The sequence below is a fragment of the Lissotriton helveticus genome, chromosome 3_1, assembly GCF_964261635.1.
Source record: "Lissotriton helveticus chromosome 3_1, aLisHel1.1, whole genome shotgun sequence".
Classification (NCBI taxonomy): Eukaryota; Metazoa; Chordata; class Amphibia; order Caudata; family Salamandridae; genus Lissotriton; species Lissotriton helveticus.
This window is the reverse complement of record NC_136061.1, coordinates 788213339-788234459: the sequence shown is the minus strand read 5'-3', so window position 1 is coordinate 788234459 and position 21121 is coordinate 788213339. Positions and strand designations below refer to the sequence as shown.

At 40.9% G+C, this 21121-nt stretch overlaps 1 protein-coding gene across 1 annotated transcript in view; it reads right to left on the bottom strand.

Annotated features, from left to right (window-relative positions):
• Positions 1 to 21121, bottom strand: part of INSC (INSC spindle orientation adaptor protein) — a 1419009-nt gene that overhangs the window by 29911 nt on the left and 1367977 nt on the right. Inside the window, exon 11 of the mRNA XM_078681025.1 lies at positions 13148 to 13214. Within this exon, the coding sequence (XP_078537151.1) occupies positions 13148 to 13214 (67 nt within the window). The remainder of the gene's footprint in view (positions 1 to 13147; positions 13215 to 21121) is intronic.

Below are 21121 nucleotides of genomic sequence, written 5' to 3'. Positions count from 1 at the left end.
CCCCAGCCCCATATCAGCTATCCCCGAAGCGTAATTGATGACCTTGATTAACCGTCGCTCCCCAAGAAAAGCATGTTTAACCTCTGCCCCCCTCTCATGATGATAACCCCCCTGCTTGCAAGAGTTAGCCGACCTCGAAGGGAAATGTAAGATTGTCAGTACTTGGGTTAAAAAGAAAAAGGGCGAGTCTCTACCTAAGGACTCGATTTCGAGTTTGATAGAATACACTGTCAATAGGAGTCCGATTTCTCTCCACGTACGCCACGAATGAACGCCAAATAGGCTTATGAATACAGTGGAAATGCCCTCCTACATACTCCATAAAAGATGACTTCTGACTGTGACCGATGAACCTATCCCCCACCTACTTAGGATTGGGGACGGAATTGAGATGTATAAATGTCTTCTCCTGCCAGTTTTTCTAAAACTTGTTTTGTACCCATTCAAAGATACAATCACCGGAGGAGAGGAGCTGGATGTGACGCACAGCCTGGCCACAGATCATGAAGCACGTGTGACCGCAACCAAAGGTGGAGTCGCAGAGCAACGAGACGCAGGACGAGGCACCACTCTCAAGCTCGGCAGATGAAGGAATAAAGGGCTGCCTTGAAGCCCTTGATTTGCTGACCCACTCGTGCCTGAAGTCCCCGTCCCTTTTGAGCCCGACTGATGGGCCTGCCTGCTCGTCATCCTTTGCTCCTTTGGTCCCTTGGTGTGTTCAAAGATCTGATCCCACTCCGCCCTCTCTTCCCTCGATTATTCAACAACATCACCCTTTTCGCATAACTTTTGACTCAGAAAAGAAGAGAAACATTTAGATAGAATAGGGTTTTGCCACGAAAGAAGAAAGACACGCAGGTGCCCAGCATGAGGCACCCCTAAGAAGATCAGTTAGGAAACAGGACTGTGATCTAACAGCAGAGGACTGATCGCACCCTGCAACGCGTAAGGATGAATACGAGCTGGACCTATAGCTCCACCGCCGGTGCTCAACAGCGCCAACGAAAGAAGACGGACTCTGTTAAAAAGACATTGTGACGAAGACCCCCCCCTTCCTGAACTTTCTACTCACCCCCTTGACTAATTGCTTGTATCGAACTGAATTCCTCCCTCAACCATTTTGTATTGTTTTCTAAAATGTTTCATCGGTCACTCATGTATTTAGTTGTCCAAAAGTTTCTTATAGCACTGACAAGACCCGAAGGTATCAGAGCACTTTTTACTGTATGTTGATGTCACCGGAGAGAAAGTCTGAACTTGATTCTATAATGTTTCGGAAAATTTTTCTTGATAGACTTGTATGAATAACCCAACAAATGTAAAATCATATGTACCGCATTCCGCCTATCGTATCGACTGTATAGAACTGAACTAGCTTATGTAAAAAAGCGGCGACTGTTGAAAATGGCAATGTATATGTACATAAGCGGCGTTCATTTGTGTTCACTGTACCCCTTGTTGTAAGCAGAATGGATATCACTAAACACTGACTGTGTTATCCCGCCAGCATAGACCCATGCACACACGTACACAACAGCCATTTTAGACACCATGGCCTCTCTGCCCATCTGTTCCCGGCACCCCTCCCCGCGCGCACTGCTCATGCATCGGCCACAAGACCCTCTCCCTCTGCGTGACCCTACTCTAGAAGTAGCACTCCTGCTTGACCCACACCCCCCCATTTCCTCCCAAGAACACCCTTCCCCTCAGCTGACAACCCCCCCCCCCGGCTGCACTTGGCCTCTCGACCCGGTCCCAAGTCCTAAGACCAAGCCTCGTGAATGTACACCCCCCCTTTTCCCTGCCCAGCATAACAAAACCGTGATACACCAACCAACGTGCCCGATCTTATCGCCTGCCCAACCTTTGATCTGATCATCCCCTCCTGCCCTCGTGTCCGGTAGGAATGTCCGGCTGAGAGATCACAATCTCTTGTTACATTCAGGAGGGGAGGATGACATTTGAGCGACTGGTATGGGAATAGGCCTGAAGCTGGGATTCCTAGCATGCCTTTTCCTACTTCAAAGCGTCTTTATTGTAATAAGGAATGTTTGTGCATCATAAACATGTGTATAAAAGACGAATCCTCAGAGAAACTGGTGTGTGTTGGGTAGGGAGGAGAGAGCACACCCTGTAGACACCATGCGGATATCCGAAATGACAGGCTCTCCTCATGAGAAATAAAACTCTATTCTTGTTTTCCTGCTCCCAGCGCCCGTCTCTTTATTTGGTAATTGTTCAAGATGGGAACTAAGAGGCGTCCTGCGCCAGCAGCCTGGGCATCAGGTGCGTTATGGGCTGACTTTTCCACAGGTCAAGCACAAGAAAGTATTTAGCCAGGTGGAGAGGCAAATTGACGTTATGCTAATTGTTACTGTTTGTGGATTGTGGGAATCAGTTAGGGGAGGGGGTGGAGGTGAGTCAGGAAATTACATATTTATGAGGTTTAGATTGTGCGGCGCAGGCCAAGGATGTTATTGTATAGGATGCACCTGCTTCCAATAAAGCAGCCTTTATCACACCTACATTGAGTCTCGGGTCGGTGCTTTCCTTCCCCCCTCCCTTTCCCCAATGGGCCCCAAGGATACAGTCCATCAATATATGAAACATACAATTCTCAGCCCTTTCCAGAAGACATGCATTACAATTACGGGTGCAACCTGGCAAAAAAACTCCCCCATATCAAGCAGGGTGGTATAACGCACAGTGTAGGGCAGCAAGAAGTTCACTGGGGATGGCTATTAAGAGTAAGATGCCAGCTGCTGTGAGGGAGGCGAGGCGGGTGTATAAGGCTAGTGTTCACCAGGTTAAGAAGGACTGGGATGAGCAGCATTGGTTAGATCTTAAGGCCGCCAGCTCAGCCTAAGATTCCAGACTATTCTGGAATATAGTCAAGTGGGGGGAAGGTGGCATCCCTGAACCACCCTCAAACTAAGTCTCACAGAGTAGCTGGTTGGGCTACTTTGGGCCCCAATACAAATGTCGTCCGGAGGACATCTTGGGAGATTCTGTGGTAACTACAGTTTTTAAATGACCGCCTTTTTTTAAAACGGATGTAGTAATGGCCCTAGATTCAGTGGCGCGGGGTAAAGCCCCAGGACCAGACAGGGTGCCCGCTGACGTCTTTCTCCACGAAAAAACCTGTTGGGGGAAGTACATCTTGAACGTGGCGAACGCGGTAGCTTTAGGGGCACCAGTGCCAAAATCGTGGCTGGGGGCAGTAATAACACCCGTATTTAAAAAGGGAGATAAAACTATACCGGGGAATTATAGGCCCATCAGCCTAATAGATACGGTCCAGAAGGTTGTAGGAAAAATGACCCTAACAAAGATCATGAACTGGGTAGAAGAATTTAATGTACTATCACCCTACCAAGCCGGATTTCGTAAATTGACTAGCACAGTAGACCAGATCTTTAGGTTTACTTTGCTACATTGGAAAACAGTGCAGCTGGAGAAGGGAAGTCTGTACGCAGCTTTCATCGATCTGCGTGCAGCTTTCGATTTAGTCCCCCGCTCCTTGTTATGGAAAGTTCTAAGCGAGATGGGTATGCCAGCTGAGATTCTATCCCTGGTCATGAGATTACACGAGGCCAACTATGCAAAGATCCAGTGAGGTAGGCATGGCCAGGTAACCGAGGAGTTCCCAGTAGAAAGAGGGGTATGTCAAGGATGTGCCATGGCGCCAGCACTTTTTTCCCTATATATTAATGGTGTTTTGGAGCGCATGTTGTCTGCGTCTGTTGATGCTCCAGTTTTGGATGGTTTGAAAACCCCAATATTACTTTTTGCAGACGACACATTGATAGTATCTAAAACCCCTAGTGGCCTTCAGCGTGCCCTGAACATTTTCGAGGACTTTTGCAGGGATCGTGGCCTCGAAGTAAATGTGGCAAAAACAAAGCTCATGACTTTTATCGCTCACCTCAGTTTCAGAGGGAACCTTTTCTTGGATGGCCAGAAGGTGGAAATAGTATCAGACTTCGTCTACCTGGGAGTCCATATAGACAAGGGTGCTAAGTGGAAGAAACATATGGAAATGGCGGCCCTTAAATTCCGCCAAAACACAGGTGTCATAAGTGCTGAGCATAAAAAATCATTGACCAGACCAATTAAGCCAGCACTTCAGGTATATGAATCCAAAGCAGTTGGCTCTGCGCTATACGGCGCTGAGCTTTGGGGCTATGACAACCTGGTACCACCAACACTCACAGAAAACAAGTTTCTCCAAAGCCTTACTGCACTACCTAAAAGTACACCCTTGAAGCCGCTACGTTGCGAGTTGGGCAGGAAAGCCATATCTGATATGGCCAGATTGCGACCCATTCTATACTGGCGTCACATCTGAGTCACTCCTGAACTCGCACACTACGCAAGGGGCTTCCTGGCTATAATCAACCGGGACAAATTTCATAAGATAGGCTGGTTAGGGGATTTGCGTAGATCTTTGGGGTCTCTGGGTTTGAATCAGCTTTGGGAGAAACCAGAGGAGGTGCAGTTTCCGGCTAAAGAAATTATAAAAGCAAAGTACTGGGAAACAGTAAATCTTAGGAATTGGAATGATGCTGACGCTTCCACTTTGGAGGGCCAGTATCTTGAATGGAAATCTTGCCCTTCCCTTGAGCTCTACTGGGACATTATAACCAAGCCCCAGGAAAGGACGTTATACTTCCAGCTCAGGGTGGGGTCCATTCCTATTAGATCGCTAACTGGGAGATGGGCTGAAGGTAACTCTCATTTTTGTCCATTGTGTAAAGTCTGCATAGAGACCATTGCCCATCTATTGTTTGTATGTACGGCCTACTGTCTACCCCGACGTGTCTGGTTGAGGGCCATGTGTAAACAGCTTGGCACAAGGGATAGTGTTGTGGCCCTTAGAATAATACGTACTAGTTCTTCCCCCACTATTGCTGTGGCTGTTGCGAAATTCCTAGGCTGGGCATGGGCAATTAGAAGAACTTTCCTGGCTCAATAACAGGATGTATAGTGAAATGTAGTCCTTTTCCTGCCCTTCCAATTAGCTATTGAGAATCTGATTATACATTGGTGTTGTATTTTTGTATGAACTCTGTGGTTCTAAATTGAATTTTAAATGGAAGTCTTGCAGCTTTATTTTTTAATTTCTCTGTGACTGTAAATATGTTTTTTTAATATTATTGTTATGAATGTAAGGTCTTATAGGTGTTCTCCTTTTATGAGTTTTTTTTACCTCGAATAAAGCATACTTGACTGACTGACTGACTGGCATTACAATTACAAGCTACTTGACAACACCAGATGTCACGTTTTAAACAAAAAGAGATACCTACCACAAATCCATGTGCATATATTTAGCATAAACTACTTCATCATAACCTTTCAGAGTGATGCCAGAAAGGATAAATGGAAAGAGCGTCTGTCTGAACAAGTTATAGAAGAGTCAGGGGGCCAGGCCAGCCATCATGATGTCAGTGGTTAAGAACAAAACTCTTACTTTTCTTCATCCCACAGAAAACTATAATTATGGGAATGGTTGTGCCATGCCTTTGTGAGAAATACATTTTAAAATCCAATTTCGACTTGCATATATTGTATTAGAATTTCACTTTAGAATGTATTGAAACCTTTCAGCCACAGCCCGTGGAGGGAGTCCCGGTGGGGCAGAAAGGTGGGCGGGGGAGGGACAGGGTAGGGGGGGGCGCTAAAAACCGGAATATGGATAATTAGAGATAAGTAAGCAATTTAATAAATAAAACGAATTTCGTAGGGCGCCCTGCATCGCAAAATGTGATGCAGCGCGCGATACAAATTTGTTTTATTATTTAAATTGTTTACTTACCTCCAAATATCCATATTCTGGTTTTTAGCTCCGAAATGCGCGGTAAAGAATGTTGTAGAAGGGGAAATGCCGGTTTCCTTAAATAAAGTTTCATGTTGAAACAAACTATGGTGGAGTGGCGTCCTTAATCGAGGGGCAACCAAGGAAGATATATATATATATATATATATATATATATATATATATATATATATATATATATATATATATATATATATATATATATATATATAATCTGTTTTTGTCCTTGCTCCATTTGCAATACGGTGGTAAAAGTCCATTTGACCTGTCTAGCGCCACAGGCTTTCGAGGATCCAAGCTGTAAATTGGGGTGTCTAGTTTAATCACCAATTTTTGCCAATCCTTTGGTGCTAACAGTTTTCTTTATTCCATTAAAGCTACCCTCTATTTGCTACCTCTTAACAACATATTTTCTAGCCTCCAAATCAAACTTGGCCTAGGCAGGAGGACTTGTACGTTCTCTCACATGAAACCACTTCTGTGAATGCCAATTGGCAAACATTATCTTTTTAATTATCTCTATTTTTGTTTCAGAGCCATGGCTGGCTCAGATCAAATTTTTCCATCACTTCTTTAGACATAGGTCTCATTGAATAGTTTTCTCAGCAGCTCTGTGCTTGCTTACTGTCACATAGGGGAACAGAGCTGGCTCTGGGAGAGGGCATATTGTCTCACTCATTACATCTAAGGGTTGGAATTCCTTTTCTGCCTTCCTCGTGATTGAGCGGCGCTAATCAAACTTCAATAATGTCCACCTGTAGTAGTGATGTTAGCATACAACCCCTATTTTTTTTTATATAAAGCGCCAAGACACTGACTCAGGATCTACTCTCAATACATGTTTCTAATTCCTACATTCAGCTCCTCAGACTCTACAAGAACTATTTTGTGGCATACAATTTGTACTTTCCTCCTGATATGAAACCTACGTGTATTATTTTTTGTTTATTTTAGATCTGTCGAAACACTGACAAATTCTTAGATTACATTTGAATATTTTGCCTAATTCTGCTTGGCTTTTTCTTTGAATAATTATTTAGCCCTTCACCAGCTCTTTTAGTATCAATATTCTTCCTATGCTCTATAGTTTTAGCGCAGTTTCCCAAACCGTTCATAATTCTTTGCACTGCGAAATTTAAGGGCACGGGGGATGTTTCTGAAACACCTGGGGTCCGCAAGGCGATGTTGTGGTCACTTGGGTTTTGCGGGGTTACACAGACTTCCTTCATACATTTTATGGTTCAAGCTGCTTTTCTGGTTCAATGATTGTTACACAAAAGTTGCTCTTTGAATATTTCTCTTTCTTTGCCCTTCTCTTCCCTCCCTATTCCGTGACCCTTTCCTTTCTTTGCCCTGGTCTTCCCCTGTCCTCTACTCTGAAATATGTATGTGTATGTTTGTGTGTTCCTATGTGTGAAAAGCTACGAGCTAGGGTTGAGTGGGACAGTTTTTTTCTATAGGAGAAGGGAATTGATTTAAAATGAAATTGCTGTTCTAGAGCTTATATTACTAAGCCGTAAACCATATTAATGTATTTTGCATGTTTTTTTGTCCTAGTAAAGATACAAATACACGTGCACTATCCCAGTTAAATGTAAACAAATTTGACTTTGTCCATTATATCACAAAAATATCTTTATATTACCGAATTTGAAAATTCACGGGAAAGGCTCTATGAAGCAAGCCAATGCTGCACTGCAATATCAGAAAAACAGAAAAAAGGCTTGGCTTGTGTTTTTAATGTTTTTAAATACAAATTTTAGTGCTAGCAGTGCACTACTTTATAATCGTTGCCATTCATTATTAACAAGTAACTTTAACATGCACAACAAGGGTAGTTGATTTGCGAACTAGACTTTGCAAAAGCTGCACCACTATCAGGGATATTCATACTCCACTTGCTACCATATTAGTTATTGTGTCTAGACACAGGAAGTCATTTTACACTACATGGATAACGCGTAAGTCACAGCTCAAAAGCCTTCAGGCAGTTACCTTTGTGTGAAGCTGCTAAGAACTTCCACAGAGGAAGTTAAGTGCAAACCTCACCTCATTTTTTTTCTACAAACAACCTTGTTAATTAGGCACCTTTTACAGAGACATATATAGCGAGGAGCACATTTATTCAGACAAATCCTCAAATAAAGCAAATGGCTTGGCCCATTTCACTCACAGTCGGTCATTTCGTTTAGATTCATGACCAAAGAAATGATTGGATTTGTTTTCGTGTCCACGTCTATTAGCACTAATGAAGGCTGAATAGGAAACAAATATATTTTTGTCACTATGTAAAATTACAGCTCAGTGAGTTAATCGCTCGCCGCTTGCTTTTGAAGGGCATCAGTTCGAATTCTCGTAAGGCCATGTCAGTCTTTCATTCTTTCAAAGACGGTGAATTAAGCAGCATTAAATAGCTGTGTAGTGATAGTGCTACATACAGAAAAAGGTATTAGCAAATCAAAGAATTGTTACAAAGCTACACAGTTTATGTTTAACATCGGGATATAATTAATGAAAAAAGCGTGAGAAATTAGAAAGCATCAAGGAGGAAAGAGGCCTTGGTAGTTAACACTCATGTAAAGCAACGAATTGATGAAATTAGGAGTGCAAGATTATATACATGATAAGGCACGCCCACGGCACCTACCATGTAGATACATGAGGTCACACACACAGTGCATTTATGAGGATGGGAACTTCAAGGTTGCTTTTAATTTTGTTTTATGTAGAGCTGGTCGACTTGCATGTTTTTAACCATCTTCACTCATTGACAATTAATATATTCATAATTTTTGCATGAAGCACACTGTGACTGAAAGGACTAGCGAGGCAGTTAGATAAAATGATTTACCTTAGAACACACAGCTTGTTCAAGTTGGAAATCAAGCTGTAACCCCAATATTCAAATTCGGGTTTCCAAGTCTGCAACGTAGCTAAGCTAATATCACATCTGTTATTCAAACATGATGTTAAAAACTCTGTGTTGTGTTCTCACATGGAATTCTCTTGGTAACTATGTGTTGCATTGTATGCATTCCATGATGGAATACTGTATATGTAATGAAGAATGTTGAGTGGAGAGGGTAGAGTGCGAGATGGAAAAGAACACTGGCTTACTGGTTGGACGTGCATTTTACGCTATCCATCTAAAGTCGATTTGTAATCAGCGTATCATCAGATTTCTTTAACGCCAGAGTCAAGGAACCTAACAGCTTTCATTACTGTTTTCAATTCAAAAGGATGCCATTTGGACTAGCGTCCGCGGCTGCAGTTTTCCAAAGATTAATGTTTAATTTATTTAACAAAACTGCTGGCACTAGGTTCCTATAAGATGACATTCTTATCTTTGGAGGAAACAAATCAAGTCATGATGCTACACTTAAAAATGTAATGAGTAACTTAAAAGAGAATGGTCTCACGGTGGAATTATCTAAGTGCAAATTTGCTGCTGAAAAAGTCTCATATTTGGGACATGAAATTAGTTTTGGTGGGGTGAGACCTAAAACCACCTTAGTTATTGCCATTAAAGAAGCACCCACCCTCACCAATAAGGATGAGTTGAGATCCTTCTTAGGATTAGTGGAATACTGCTCTAAATGTATTCCTCATTTTGCTGCAAGATGTTTTAATATGCGACAATTGTTAAAGAACAGAATCCAATTTGAATTGTCCAAGGCATGTCATTATGAATTTGTCTTTCTCACCACTATCATTGACAGGGTGCAGGCATTAGACGGTTTTGATCCTAATTTAAACAGTTATATTACCACCGATGCCAGTGGAAAAAGGGTTGGGGGCTGTGTTGTCACAAAAGGATGTTATCTCCTTTGCTTCTAGAGCCTTAACCCCCACTGAGACATGGTACCCAGCAATTGAAAGGGAGGCTTTAGCCCTTAATCATTTTAGAGCCTCTGTGCGGGGAAAAGAAGTCACAATATTTTGCAATCATAAACCTCTTGTCAAACTGGTAATGACTGAAGGTACTGTTAACGCTTCTGCCAGATTGTCCGTTCGAATGCAGGATTTTATTCACAAAGTGGTGTACTCACCTGGTAAAGATAATGTACTTGCAAATTGTTTATCAAGGTTACCTCTCAAGTTGGAAGATTGCGAAGATGACATGTGTGACAATTTTCAGGTTGCATTTTTTCATGGTGAGGGTGGTTGCGCTGTAAGCAAGAAAGAGTGGGAACTAGAGTGTGCTAAGGATGATCTGCTCAAACTAGTTATGGAATGCATTTGTGATAATTGGGCAAGCAAATCCAAACTTAATGAAAAATTGAGACCCTTTTGGGAAGTCAGATCTGAACTTAGTATAGAGAATGACACTATTCTCAGGGGTGACAGAATCATACCTCAGTCAGGGAATACGGAAAACTATTATCCAATCGTGCCATGAAGGTCATTTTGGCATAGTACGGACAAAGAATGTTGGCCTGGAGTTGATGTAGAAGTAGAGAGGTATGTGAGAAATTGTATGAGTTGTTCCACTACTGATAAAACTTTACAAACTCTGTGTCATCCCTTGTTCGAATATGTGCCGCCTCAATGTCCTTGGGATTCTGTTGCTGTTGATTTGTTTGGACCTGTTGGGTATGACCAGAAATGTGTCATTGTTTTGCTGGATCTTTTTTCTAAATGGCCTGTTGTGGAAGTGGTGGATGCAATTAATATTGCTGTTGTTTTGGAATTTCTTGATAAAAATGTTATTTCTGAAGGGTTACCAGGAACTATTTTGAGTGACAATGGCGTTCAGTTTATGTCTAATGCCGACAAAGATTATTTTGCTACGGTAGGATTGTTCATAAGACTAGCTCCCTATATAATCCTATTGGAAATGGTGTTGTAGAAAGATTTTATCGTGTGATCAAAGGTGTTATCCAATCTGCATCTAATTCAAGATTCGAATTGGGTGACACAGTTGCACAGGCTGTGTGGGTGTACAGAGTTACTAAGAATGATTGTACAGGTCTTTAACATTTTGTGATGATGAGACGACAGAGACCCAAATCCAAATTTAACCCAGTGTGGTTATGCAGTTCCACTTCATGTCATTGGTCTCCCTCCTCAGTTCGCAGTAAATTAATGGAACATCATGCCAAAGTTAAGACTTATTGTGATGATGAGCATGGAGCTAAATGTGTCAAGGTTGATGTTGGATATTGGGTTTGTATAAAGAAACCAGGAAAGGTCAAAAAAGGTGAAAGTCAAATTTTTGTGTCGGAGGAAGTTGTGGAAGTTCTAAATAATGCTGTAAGAGTTAGAAGTGGAAAGGTGTGGACTATGCACGGTGTTGCTTTGACTTCCAAGCTATTTGTATGTGGTGAATCTACTCACCAATCTATTCCAGGCAATTTCCACTGGTTGGATCTTGATCTTACTGGTGAAAGTGAATGTAAGGATGGAGTGGATATTGCAAATAATGGTGATAATGCTGTAGAAAACATGGTGAATGTTGGTGCCGGTTCATGTGTGACAGCCCAGAATAATAGCGTTCGTGCTGGTGCATGTGTAACAACTTAGAAGAGTAACAATATTAATCAACCATCTGCAAGCTCAGAGGTGGTAATGTCAGAGCAAATTACTCCCTCTCAGAGTTGTGAAGGAAGTGTCATTAGAAGAACAAGGAGACCTCCTAAATGGTTGTCAGATTATGTACATGGTGGAATTAAGTCTTGGAATTCCCATAGATCTGAGTGAACCATTCATTGTATTGTAATGAATAATCTTCATTTTTTTCCTTTTCAGCTTTTTAAATAGGAATTAGTTGTGTATTAGTTAGGTCATTGTTTATTATTTTATTGTAAGAACGGGGATGTGTTGTGTTCTCACTTGGATATCTCCTGGTAACTATGTATTGCATTGTATGCATTCCGTGATGGAATACTGTATATGTAATGAAGAAGTTGAGTGGAGAGGGTGGAGTGCAAGATGGAAAAGAAGACTGGATTACTGGTTGGACGTGCATCTTAAGCTCTTGACAATAAACAAGTACTATCACATGATAACGTGTACTGTACTTAACAATGTGGCTATTAGGCTTCCTTAGAAATCAACAGCCACATTACATCACTCAACTATCAATGGAGATCTCTGATTGCTACTTTTCCAACATTAGAACAGGGTGATTGACTAGTCTTAGATCGTTTCTCCTATTAAATTAATTTTTTCATTAACGGTTACAGGCACTTATTTTGTAAAAAAGTAAAGGGCCAGGCCCTTCTCAGGAGTCCACTGCAGCTTGTGTCGCCCACGGCCCCTGCGAGCACTATCAATGACAGTGTCAACATAACTTCTAACCATTGAAGTCCTACAAGTGTGACAAATCAGGGGCTGCCTGCAGCGCGCCCAGTGCAGCCAAGTTGGTGGTCAGAGGCCTAGCACCAATCTCCCTGACTCTCAGGCTGCCCCCCTACCTCTCAAGACCATCCAGTTCTGGGGGGTCACAGCTAGCTGGATACCCTTAGCCTGCCCTCAGGAGCAAGGTGGGATTCCGGGGCAGGAGCAACTTGGGGTAAGGGGTTGCGGATAGGTGTATGAATACCTGGGTCACGGTTGTAATTGAATCCGTTTGCCGAGATGTATAAAATAAGGTTAATTTATTCAAGCTTAGTTGCAGGGTAAGTTTCTGGCAAATAAGTAGAAGAAGGTAAATAGCAAATAGCCCCACCAGGAGCACACTCCCTGCTGCGCAGCCGGCATACTCCAACTGACACTCAGTACCACACCCGGTACCTTAGCATTCTACGAAATCATCAAACACTCAGTATTCCAATCATGATCACACATTCCAGCACACATCCTGGCTGAGCAGTAGGTAAGACTTGGCTTAGGCAAAGGAATGGCCACACCTAAGTTATAACAGTCACGGCCCGCTTCCTTTTTTGTGGTCTGAGGAATCATACAACCCGGTCACTGCCCAGTGGTCTTCTCTCATGAAGGTAAGGTATTGAAACATACTTTTTGTTCGTGCAAGAAATGACCATTCTAAGAGTTGCAAAACATCTAAACTTGTGTGAAAATGGTCTTATTCATTTTAGAGCACATTTAAGAATGTGAACGTTATACTTTGTCATCCAAAGTGGGAGTAAAGGCTTGAACATTAATTTAGAAATAGGACTTGATGGCAATTAAGGGCAAGAAGAATCAAAGTGGAGAAACAACAAGTCGATTGATTAATTATTTGATTCAAATAATATCTTGTGTTCGAAATCCATGAAATCCCATGGACACATCAAAGCAACCAAACTGGATATTACTGTTCAGCACAACACAGCATCATACACACAAACATAAATTTTCACTAACCGTTTGCTTGAACTATTTCTGAGGCAGACTGATCCAGTACTGACATATTTGCTAAGACTGTTACTATCTGAAAAAGAACAAATAAACAATGATTTATTTTATTTTCCAATATTGTCTTCTTTTAGAAACAATGATTTTGATAAATGTTAAGGGTTTACATTATGATTTTTTTCCCATTATTTATGTTATAGCTTTATAATTATCAATGAAACCAAAATAAACTGTAAAACATAGGTACACATTTGCCTCTTCCTATTTGCGAGTGCCCATTAGGTACTCGCAAATTGGGCATGCAATTTTGAGGGTGCAAGGGTGCCAAAAGGACACTCTGTAGCACCCCTGAAATTGTAATGTGCACCCAAGTTGTGCACACACATGCCCCATGGGCATGTGTGTGTGTAACATGGGACTTTAAAAAATGCACTTTGGTGCATTTTTCAAATAAATCGCAAATTACCATCACCTTTCAATTGATGGTAATTTGTGATTCTTAATTGTGAAATCGAATTTTTTTTAACTTTAATGCATTGCATTTAAGCAATCACAAATTGCGATTCCTTAAATGCAATTGCAATTAAAGTCATTGCAATTGTGTGATTCCTTGAGTATCAATTTTTGCATTAAGGATGATTCATCCTAAATGCAAAAAGACCTGCCGTATGCAACCGCTTTTTCTTTTGATGCATGTGGAGATAAATCTTATCAGAAATTGGAATTTCTGACATACGTTTAGGAATGTCTGACATCGATAATATGCATCAAGGTGTGCATGCCAAAAACTCCCTTATGAACATATAAGGTAAAAGGACATCATTACAGACTGCAATATTCCGGTTATATGTCTGTATGTGTTCTCAGTTAACCTTGACATGATGTAAAGTAGACCCAGAAGGATGTCACATTAAGTGGTGTATCTATGTCCTCAATAAAATAATTTTACACTTTCAGAGTTTTTAGAAAAATAAGGTCATACGACATCTGCATCTAATGGTAGACATGCCAATGATTCTGCATGAAGTAGGAAAGATTGACATTTCCAATGAGAGTGTAAAGATGGTGACCTCCATTAGCTGAGATGGCTTCTAGGCCTACATTAGATGGAGTTGGACTTTAGGGGCTTTAAGTCAGTGTGATTGTAATTTTGAATATTTGCTGTAAAGGAAATTACTTTTTCTCTTTATGTGTTTTAGTACCACTATGTTTAAAAAAATTGGTGACTAATTCACATATAAATTAATACACATCATATGCTAATTAGTAAGATGATGCACATAGCTTGTTGCGCCTTAGCCACTAAAGATGCTTTTCAGCAATAAAAAGGAATCAGTAAAGTGAGTTCTAAATTGTCTATGCCACAGGTACTCAAGGTTCACCTTAATGACCAGACTCATTAAGGAGTCAGTCCTAAGCCTTCCACACCATAGGCACTCAAGATGAACCATATCATTAAGTCCTAATAGGAATATACACACAAACCTAACCTTAATATGTACAAATATCAAATCCTGGTCACGAAATTATGTCACCATAATTCGTATTCTCAATTTACTATGTATGCAACTTTGTCTTACACAATGAAAGTTTTTTTTATCACTGCAAAACCACTTTTTCTATGCTCATTTGTTTGTGTGTGAATGCATCTACAAGTGAGAGTGAATAGGGAGCAGGGGTTGGGCATTACAAACCAGCAATGGCCTGTAGGTTTGGAAAACGTACATATCTAAATGATTATGGATATTCACAAACTCCTCTCCGCCCCCTTCCCATCCTATAAATGGTCAATTTCCCATCATTGGAAGGAGTAAATCCAGTCCCAAAATTGAATGGTGAAAGACACACTCCCAAAAATGGGGTAGTTGTAGGAGAAAGGCCTTCTCCACATGTATTTCTTTCCCAGGTAAACAGTTTCACAAAGTGCATTTGGATTGATATTTCATATTTTCTAATACATAAATATACGTCTGTTTATTTTTGCATGAAAAAATGAAATTCACAAATGTAAGCAGGCAAACCTTTCAAGAGCCAGTGAAGTGATCCATAAACTCTTGCAGAAATATCAAACGTTTACAAACAAGTTGTCAGATTTGTTAACAAATTAAGTGTGCTTCAAGTTGATCATTATTGTTCAACATACACTTAGAAAGATAGCAGTGATCTTTTCAGGAAAGCTCATTACAATCAAAATAGTTTGTGGAAGAAAGAGAAATGAATGCAAAAAATAATCATGGTTAAACTGAAGGCAGGTATGCTAACACACAAGGGTCCCCTTTCCATCACCCATCACCTCTTTGTGCCAAGCTAAAAGCAACAAGAACAGCGAACATAGTTAACACAAGCATTGTAGAATGCCACGGCAAGTCTCCAAGGCTGAAATAGCACAGCTATCTTCATCAAATGGAATCTTGACTACTGAAATGACAGTAAATGGAGCCTTGGTAAACAGAAGGCCATTGGCAGATGGCTAGCTAGGACAGCCGAAAGGTCTATTATTTCTTGCCAATAAAGTCGAAGCATAGAAATGGGTAACCAGTTTAAAACACCTTTTATATAATATTAAACACCAGTATGAGACATTTTAATACATCAGCACCGGAAAAGGGATAAATACTAGCCATAGGATCCAAGAGTAGAGGGACACCTAAACAACAGCATGAACAAGCATACCGTCTGAGGAAGTGCTCGGTGCTGGAGACTTAGCATCATATTTTCCAAATCGATCACTTGAAAGTCATTCATGCAGGATAAAAAAAGTGGCTGGTGAAGTGAGGCATATTACATTTTAGCAGACCTTTCATAGACAAAGAAGACCACCCCATTCTTCATTTGCCAGATAGTTCCTATTACATCCACCGGAATCCTGTCCTTACCTTTATTTCTTCTGTAGTTAATGGAACTAGAAGAAAGGGATACGACATTCACATGTGATCCTTTGCATCACTGGAAAGGAGCAGGCATTAGTGCCCCATGCCGCTGGTTCCTTGGTGTTTAGATTAAGGAGGCTCAAACAGATCACGCTAGGTGTTTCTAATACTCACTGATCAATCATGTGAAAGATTTGCTGATAAAAATGTAGATCCTGAGAATGGAAGAACACTGTTGAGCCTGCTCACTCAAACATTTGCTATTCCTGGTAGGTGGACAGCTCCCTGAGGCAGATCCTTCTCTCACCATAGACCTCTTACTGACTCCATATCCAATAGTATCCCAAACTAGTGCCAAACGAGTGCCTTGCTGTTTGTCCACATTAAATGCTTTTGTTTTGTTTTTAAACTGCAAAGAGCAAGACTGTAGTTTGTCTGAAATGAGCTAACTGATCAGATAACTGACACCAGTTCCCTCCATTTAAAGGAGTAAGTTATTTCCTTAGGACACCATTTCAACTGAAGTGAGAGCAAGAAAGGGAGATCAATAGGCAACAGAAACCTCCTGCTAGCTGATGTGTGTGAATTAATGGAAAAACAAAACCGGAGAAACCACACTGCAGGACACCAAATCTTGGAAAAATCATTTTAAAGAGAGACAGTTTTAGGGAAATACAAACACATTAAAAATTAAAGGAAATATTCTTAAGATAATTATAAGTAAACAACTCAATTGAAAATTGCTTAAAATTACAAAAAACAGGAATAACTAAACAATTATATTTTATTGTTAAAAAACTAAGTAAAGTCTCCCTCTCTTTGTTAAATATAAGCCCACTGGTGGGCCAGGTCCTGGGAGCAAGTTCATATAGTAAGGTGGGGAGTGGCCCCGAGCACCAGGGACAGCCACCTCCCCATGGCAAACATATTGAAAGAGATGCGGGGCCCACATTGCCCCCCGCAGTCCCTGGGACAGCTACCTCCCCAGACCTATTGATTAAAAAATGGCCTCAACCCACAGCACTGGGGACTGCCACCTACCCGGGGCTAAATGAGACAAATGTGTGGGGGCAAGTGTCCCCCGCAGCTCTAGATACAACACCTCCCTGGAGCTAAATTAAATAGTAATGCAATGGGGGGCTCTGGCTCCCACACACTGCCTCGGGGATCGCCACCACCCTGGGGCTAATTGAGACAAATGCTAGGGAGTCCTCGTGGCCCCCTGCAGCACTGGGGACTGACACCTCCCCAGGTCTATTGACTAGAATGAATGTGAGTGAGGCCTTTTTCGCCCCCTTCGGGTACCACCACCTCCCCAGGACTAAATATTAGAAATGCGGGGGTCACACAGCTCCCCACAGCCCCAGGACCCTTTTGACCTCCTCCAGGGATTGCCACCTCCCTGGGGCTAAATATGAGAAATATGGGAGGATGCACAGCCCCCGCATCCCTGGAGAACACCACCTCCCCAAGGCTTAATTAACAAAGCTGGAGGGTCGCACGGTCCCCCTCATGTAGCCCGACATGGCCCTCGAGTCGGCACCAGCAATGTGACAGGGTGCCCGCCCCAGGACATTAAAGATTGCAATGGCTTGGTGGGAGCACCTCTTTCAGCAAGTGAAAGCATAAAATGCTCTTGATTGCTGAAAGCGGAGCAAGTTTGTTTCCCTGCCTACTGTCTAGCGAGCAGACAAACAGACTCATTGCTTTGAGATCCAGGGAGCTGCATGTTAGCAAAACAATAATGTCTCCTGCAGGAGGTGGCGAGCCAGCAGGGATTGTGGGGGCCTTCAGGTTTCCCCTGCGGTCCCCAATGTTGAAAATGTGGGGATGCATCCAAGGCACTCCCAACACAGGCCGGGCCCTGGGGAATGGAGTTCCATGGGGCCGAAATTGGCACGGGGGCACTTGGCCTCCTCCTAGTAAATAAAACATTTTTTAAAAAGAAAAGGCCAGGCACTCGGGGTTGGGGGTCCCACTGGCTGAAAATGGCACAGGGAAGGGGGGGGGGCTACATGGCCCCCTCTTCCTTAATTTAAAAGAAAGAAAACATTTTTGAAAAGAAAGGCCAGGCCCCGGGGGTGGCATCTCTAGGGCCAAAATCAGCCTGGGAGGGGGGCCCGCTTTGTTTAGTTATAAAAATATTTTTTTAAAGGGTCAGGCCCCAGGGGATGGGGTACCCGGGCCCAAAATGGTTGAGGGAAGGGGGGTCATGTTATGTTGTAGGTGCCTAGCGGTAGCGCATTTCCAGTGTACCACCCATGATCAGATGCAAACTGGCTCACTGCAAGTAGGTAGTGTTGATTGGCAGCCAGCTTGCCCCCTGAACCCAGGAAAAATACAAGAAGTTTACTGGGAAGAGGTGGAAGCAGAGCCCAACCCGAACAGTGTGAACAAAAAAGTGCCACCCACCACAATGTATGAACTATTTTGGTGCGCAGCATTGAATTGTCAAGAACATTATATTGTATATTTAGACCTTAGGCAGCCTATTATTTTACTCTGAAATATAGTAATATACGAATGTCAGAAATTGTCTGTGACATACTGCAATTATCCCTTGACATACTTGCTTCGACCCGTACAGCAACAGTTGTTGCTGTACGGGACAACGTAAGTATGTCGAAGGACACATCTAGCACATCAGAATATAAAGAGATTCCATTTCTTGCAAATAGATATGAATATGTCATTTCTGACATTAAGTACAGAACTTAAGAAAATAAACAAAATAAGAGGACCGCACCAGGATTCCTGTTCCTTAATCAGTTCCACTCATTCTTTTCGAGGACGCATACATTGCGCACCTACAGTCAAACATACCTTCTTTGGATTGGTATGAAAATCACCCTGTGGGTATTAACCAACCTTTTGGATATTTATCTTCTCCAATAGTTTATTTTGGTTACATCCGAGGCGTTTCAGATGAAAGCGCTTTTGTCACCAAAACACTTGTTGATACAATCCCACAAAGAATTAGCCACAGTTTAAGCCTACATACTGTTTTGTACCATTTATTGTAATCTGTTGATACATATTTCTATATACTACTATGACAAGATGAAGAGGTAGGATCACTCAGTTTACACATAGAATAGGATTCATTTTTTGATGTCATCAGTAATCTCTTTTGATTTTAAAATGTATATCTTTGAAAATAAGAAAGTTATGATGAATGTCGTTTGCCTTGAGTGGCCCTTTGTATATTACTATTTTGCAAAGTAATATAATAAGCTGCCTAAGGTATCTATATACAATATATTTTACCTGACTTCGAGCATTGATTATTAGCAGGGAGTCCTTTTGTTTTGAATCATTGTCCAGAACATTTCAATACTCACTGAGGCAGCCATTGAAATATGCATAGTAAATTTCGTTTATCATGATGACATGGCAAAGTAAAATTACGGAGAGTAATTCCTCCATGAATGTAGACTGGTAATTTGCATTTAAGGGCATCATCAAAACAGATTGAGCGAAGATTGATAAAACAGCAACTGCCAAAACACATCTCTCCTGTTTGTTTTAATGGTGGCTGATTTTAAATAAAATAACCTTTTTCTACTCCATATTACAAGGTCTCTTTTGGATATAAAGGAGCCAGTGTTAATATATATACAAATACACAATTTCTTCCTGCAACACAGGAGAAACATGGGCACTCCAGACAGCATATCTTTCTTCAACATACTTTATTGTAGCACAGCCGACACTGATGCGTTTAAGCTGATCCCAACTTTTCTCAAAGTGTACAATGCCCACTACCCAGTTATTATTTAAAACCATCATTACAGATATAGAAAACATACTTTCCTCTAACGTTTTGTTACAGAAAAAAGATTCTTTAGACACATAATTACACATCTATTCTGTCATGTAATTTATATATTTTTAGTTACTTTTTTCCCTATTTTTTCAATTTTTTTCCCTATTTTTCCATTTTTCACTGGTCCTAGTACCAAATTGTATTCATTTAATACACATTCTGAACAAATGTCGACAATTAATCAATACCGGACAGGACCCAAATTGTAACATCTTCAATGTGAACTAGACAGGAGGCTAATCTTCATCTTATTCACTGATCGCATATAAATCTGCCCATTTGGCTCTTCTATCCCTAATGTCATTTATGGGGATTGAATTTCCTCATAGGTCCCAATCAACCTTTTATAATTGACAATTGCCCTGTTTTAATCATATCCATAATCCAATTATATGTGCGCAAAAGCAATGATATAGCAGCAAAGAGTTCATAATATATAATTATTATAAACATCTTTACATTAAATTCCAGTATAAATACAAATATTCACTGCAGTGTAATATATCCACTATAAAAATAATTGTAAACCAACCACTCTCGACTGTGCAAAAATTGCAAAATGTAAAGCATTTCTATATCATAAACATCCACTCCAGTTAATATTAAATAACTTAATATATATAATTGATCAATCAATAATAATTCACAAAAGCACATATTAAAAGGATTCATATAGATCATAAAAATGGAACAGGGCCTATAATTTATATATTCAACATTCATCAATTAACAAGTCGATCCCATTAAAAATTACTTCATATAAAAACCCAATTATAAACCCAATTATAAAAGCACATTGAAGAATACGGCAACAGGCTGCCATTTCCTCATCTCTATTTAACCCTGCAGGAAAATTTGTATGCAAATCTAGAATATATCTGGGTTCCAGACATCTTAATTTCTTTACTTTATTCCCACCTCTCACATTGGGAAGTACTCTATCAACAGCAAAATTCTTCAGTTTTGCCAGATGGCTCTCATGCTTCTCATAAAAGTGTCTTGATAGAGGGTAACTGAAATAATATTTTCGCACTGCCCGCTGATGCTATAATTCACATGTCTTCAAAGGAAAACTTGCGCTATATAAATATATAAGAGGGCATTGGCAAGTTAACACATATACACAATGATCTGTATTGCAAATGTGAAAACCATTAATCCTTCTCTTTTAGCCATCGTGACTTGTATTCAGATATATTTGTGATCAGCCTACATGCCTTGTACTGATTACACTTAAAAAACCCTTTTGTATTAGACATCCAAGTTTCTTGCTTAGGATAACTGATA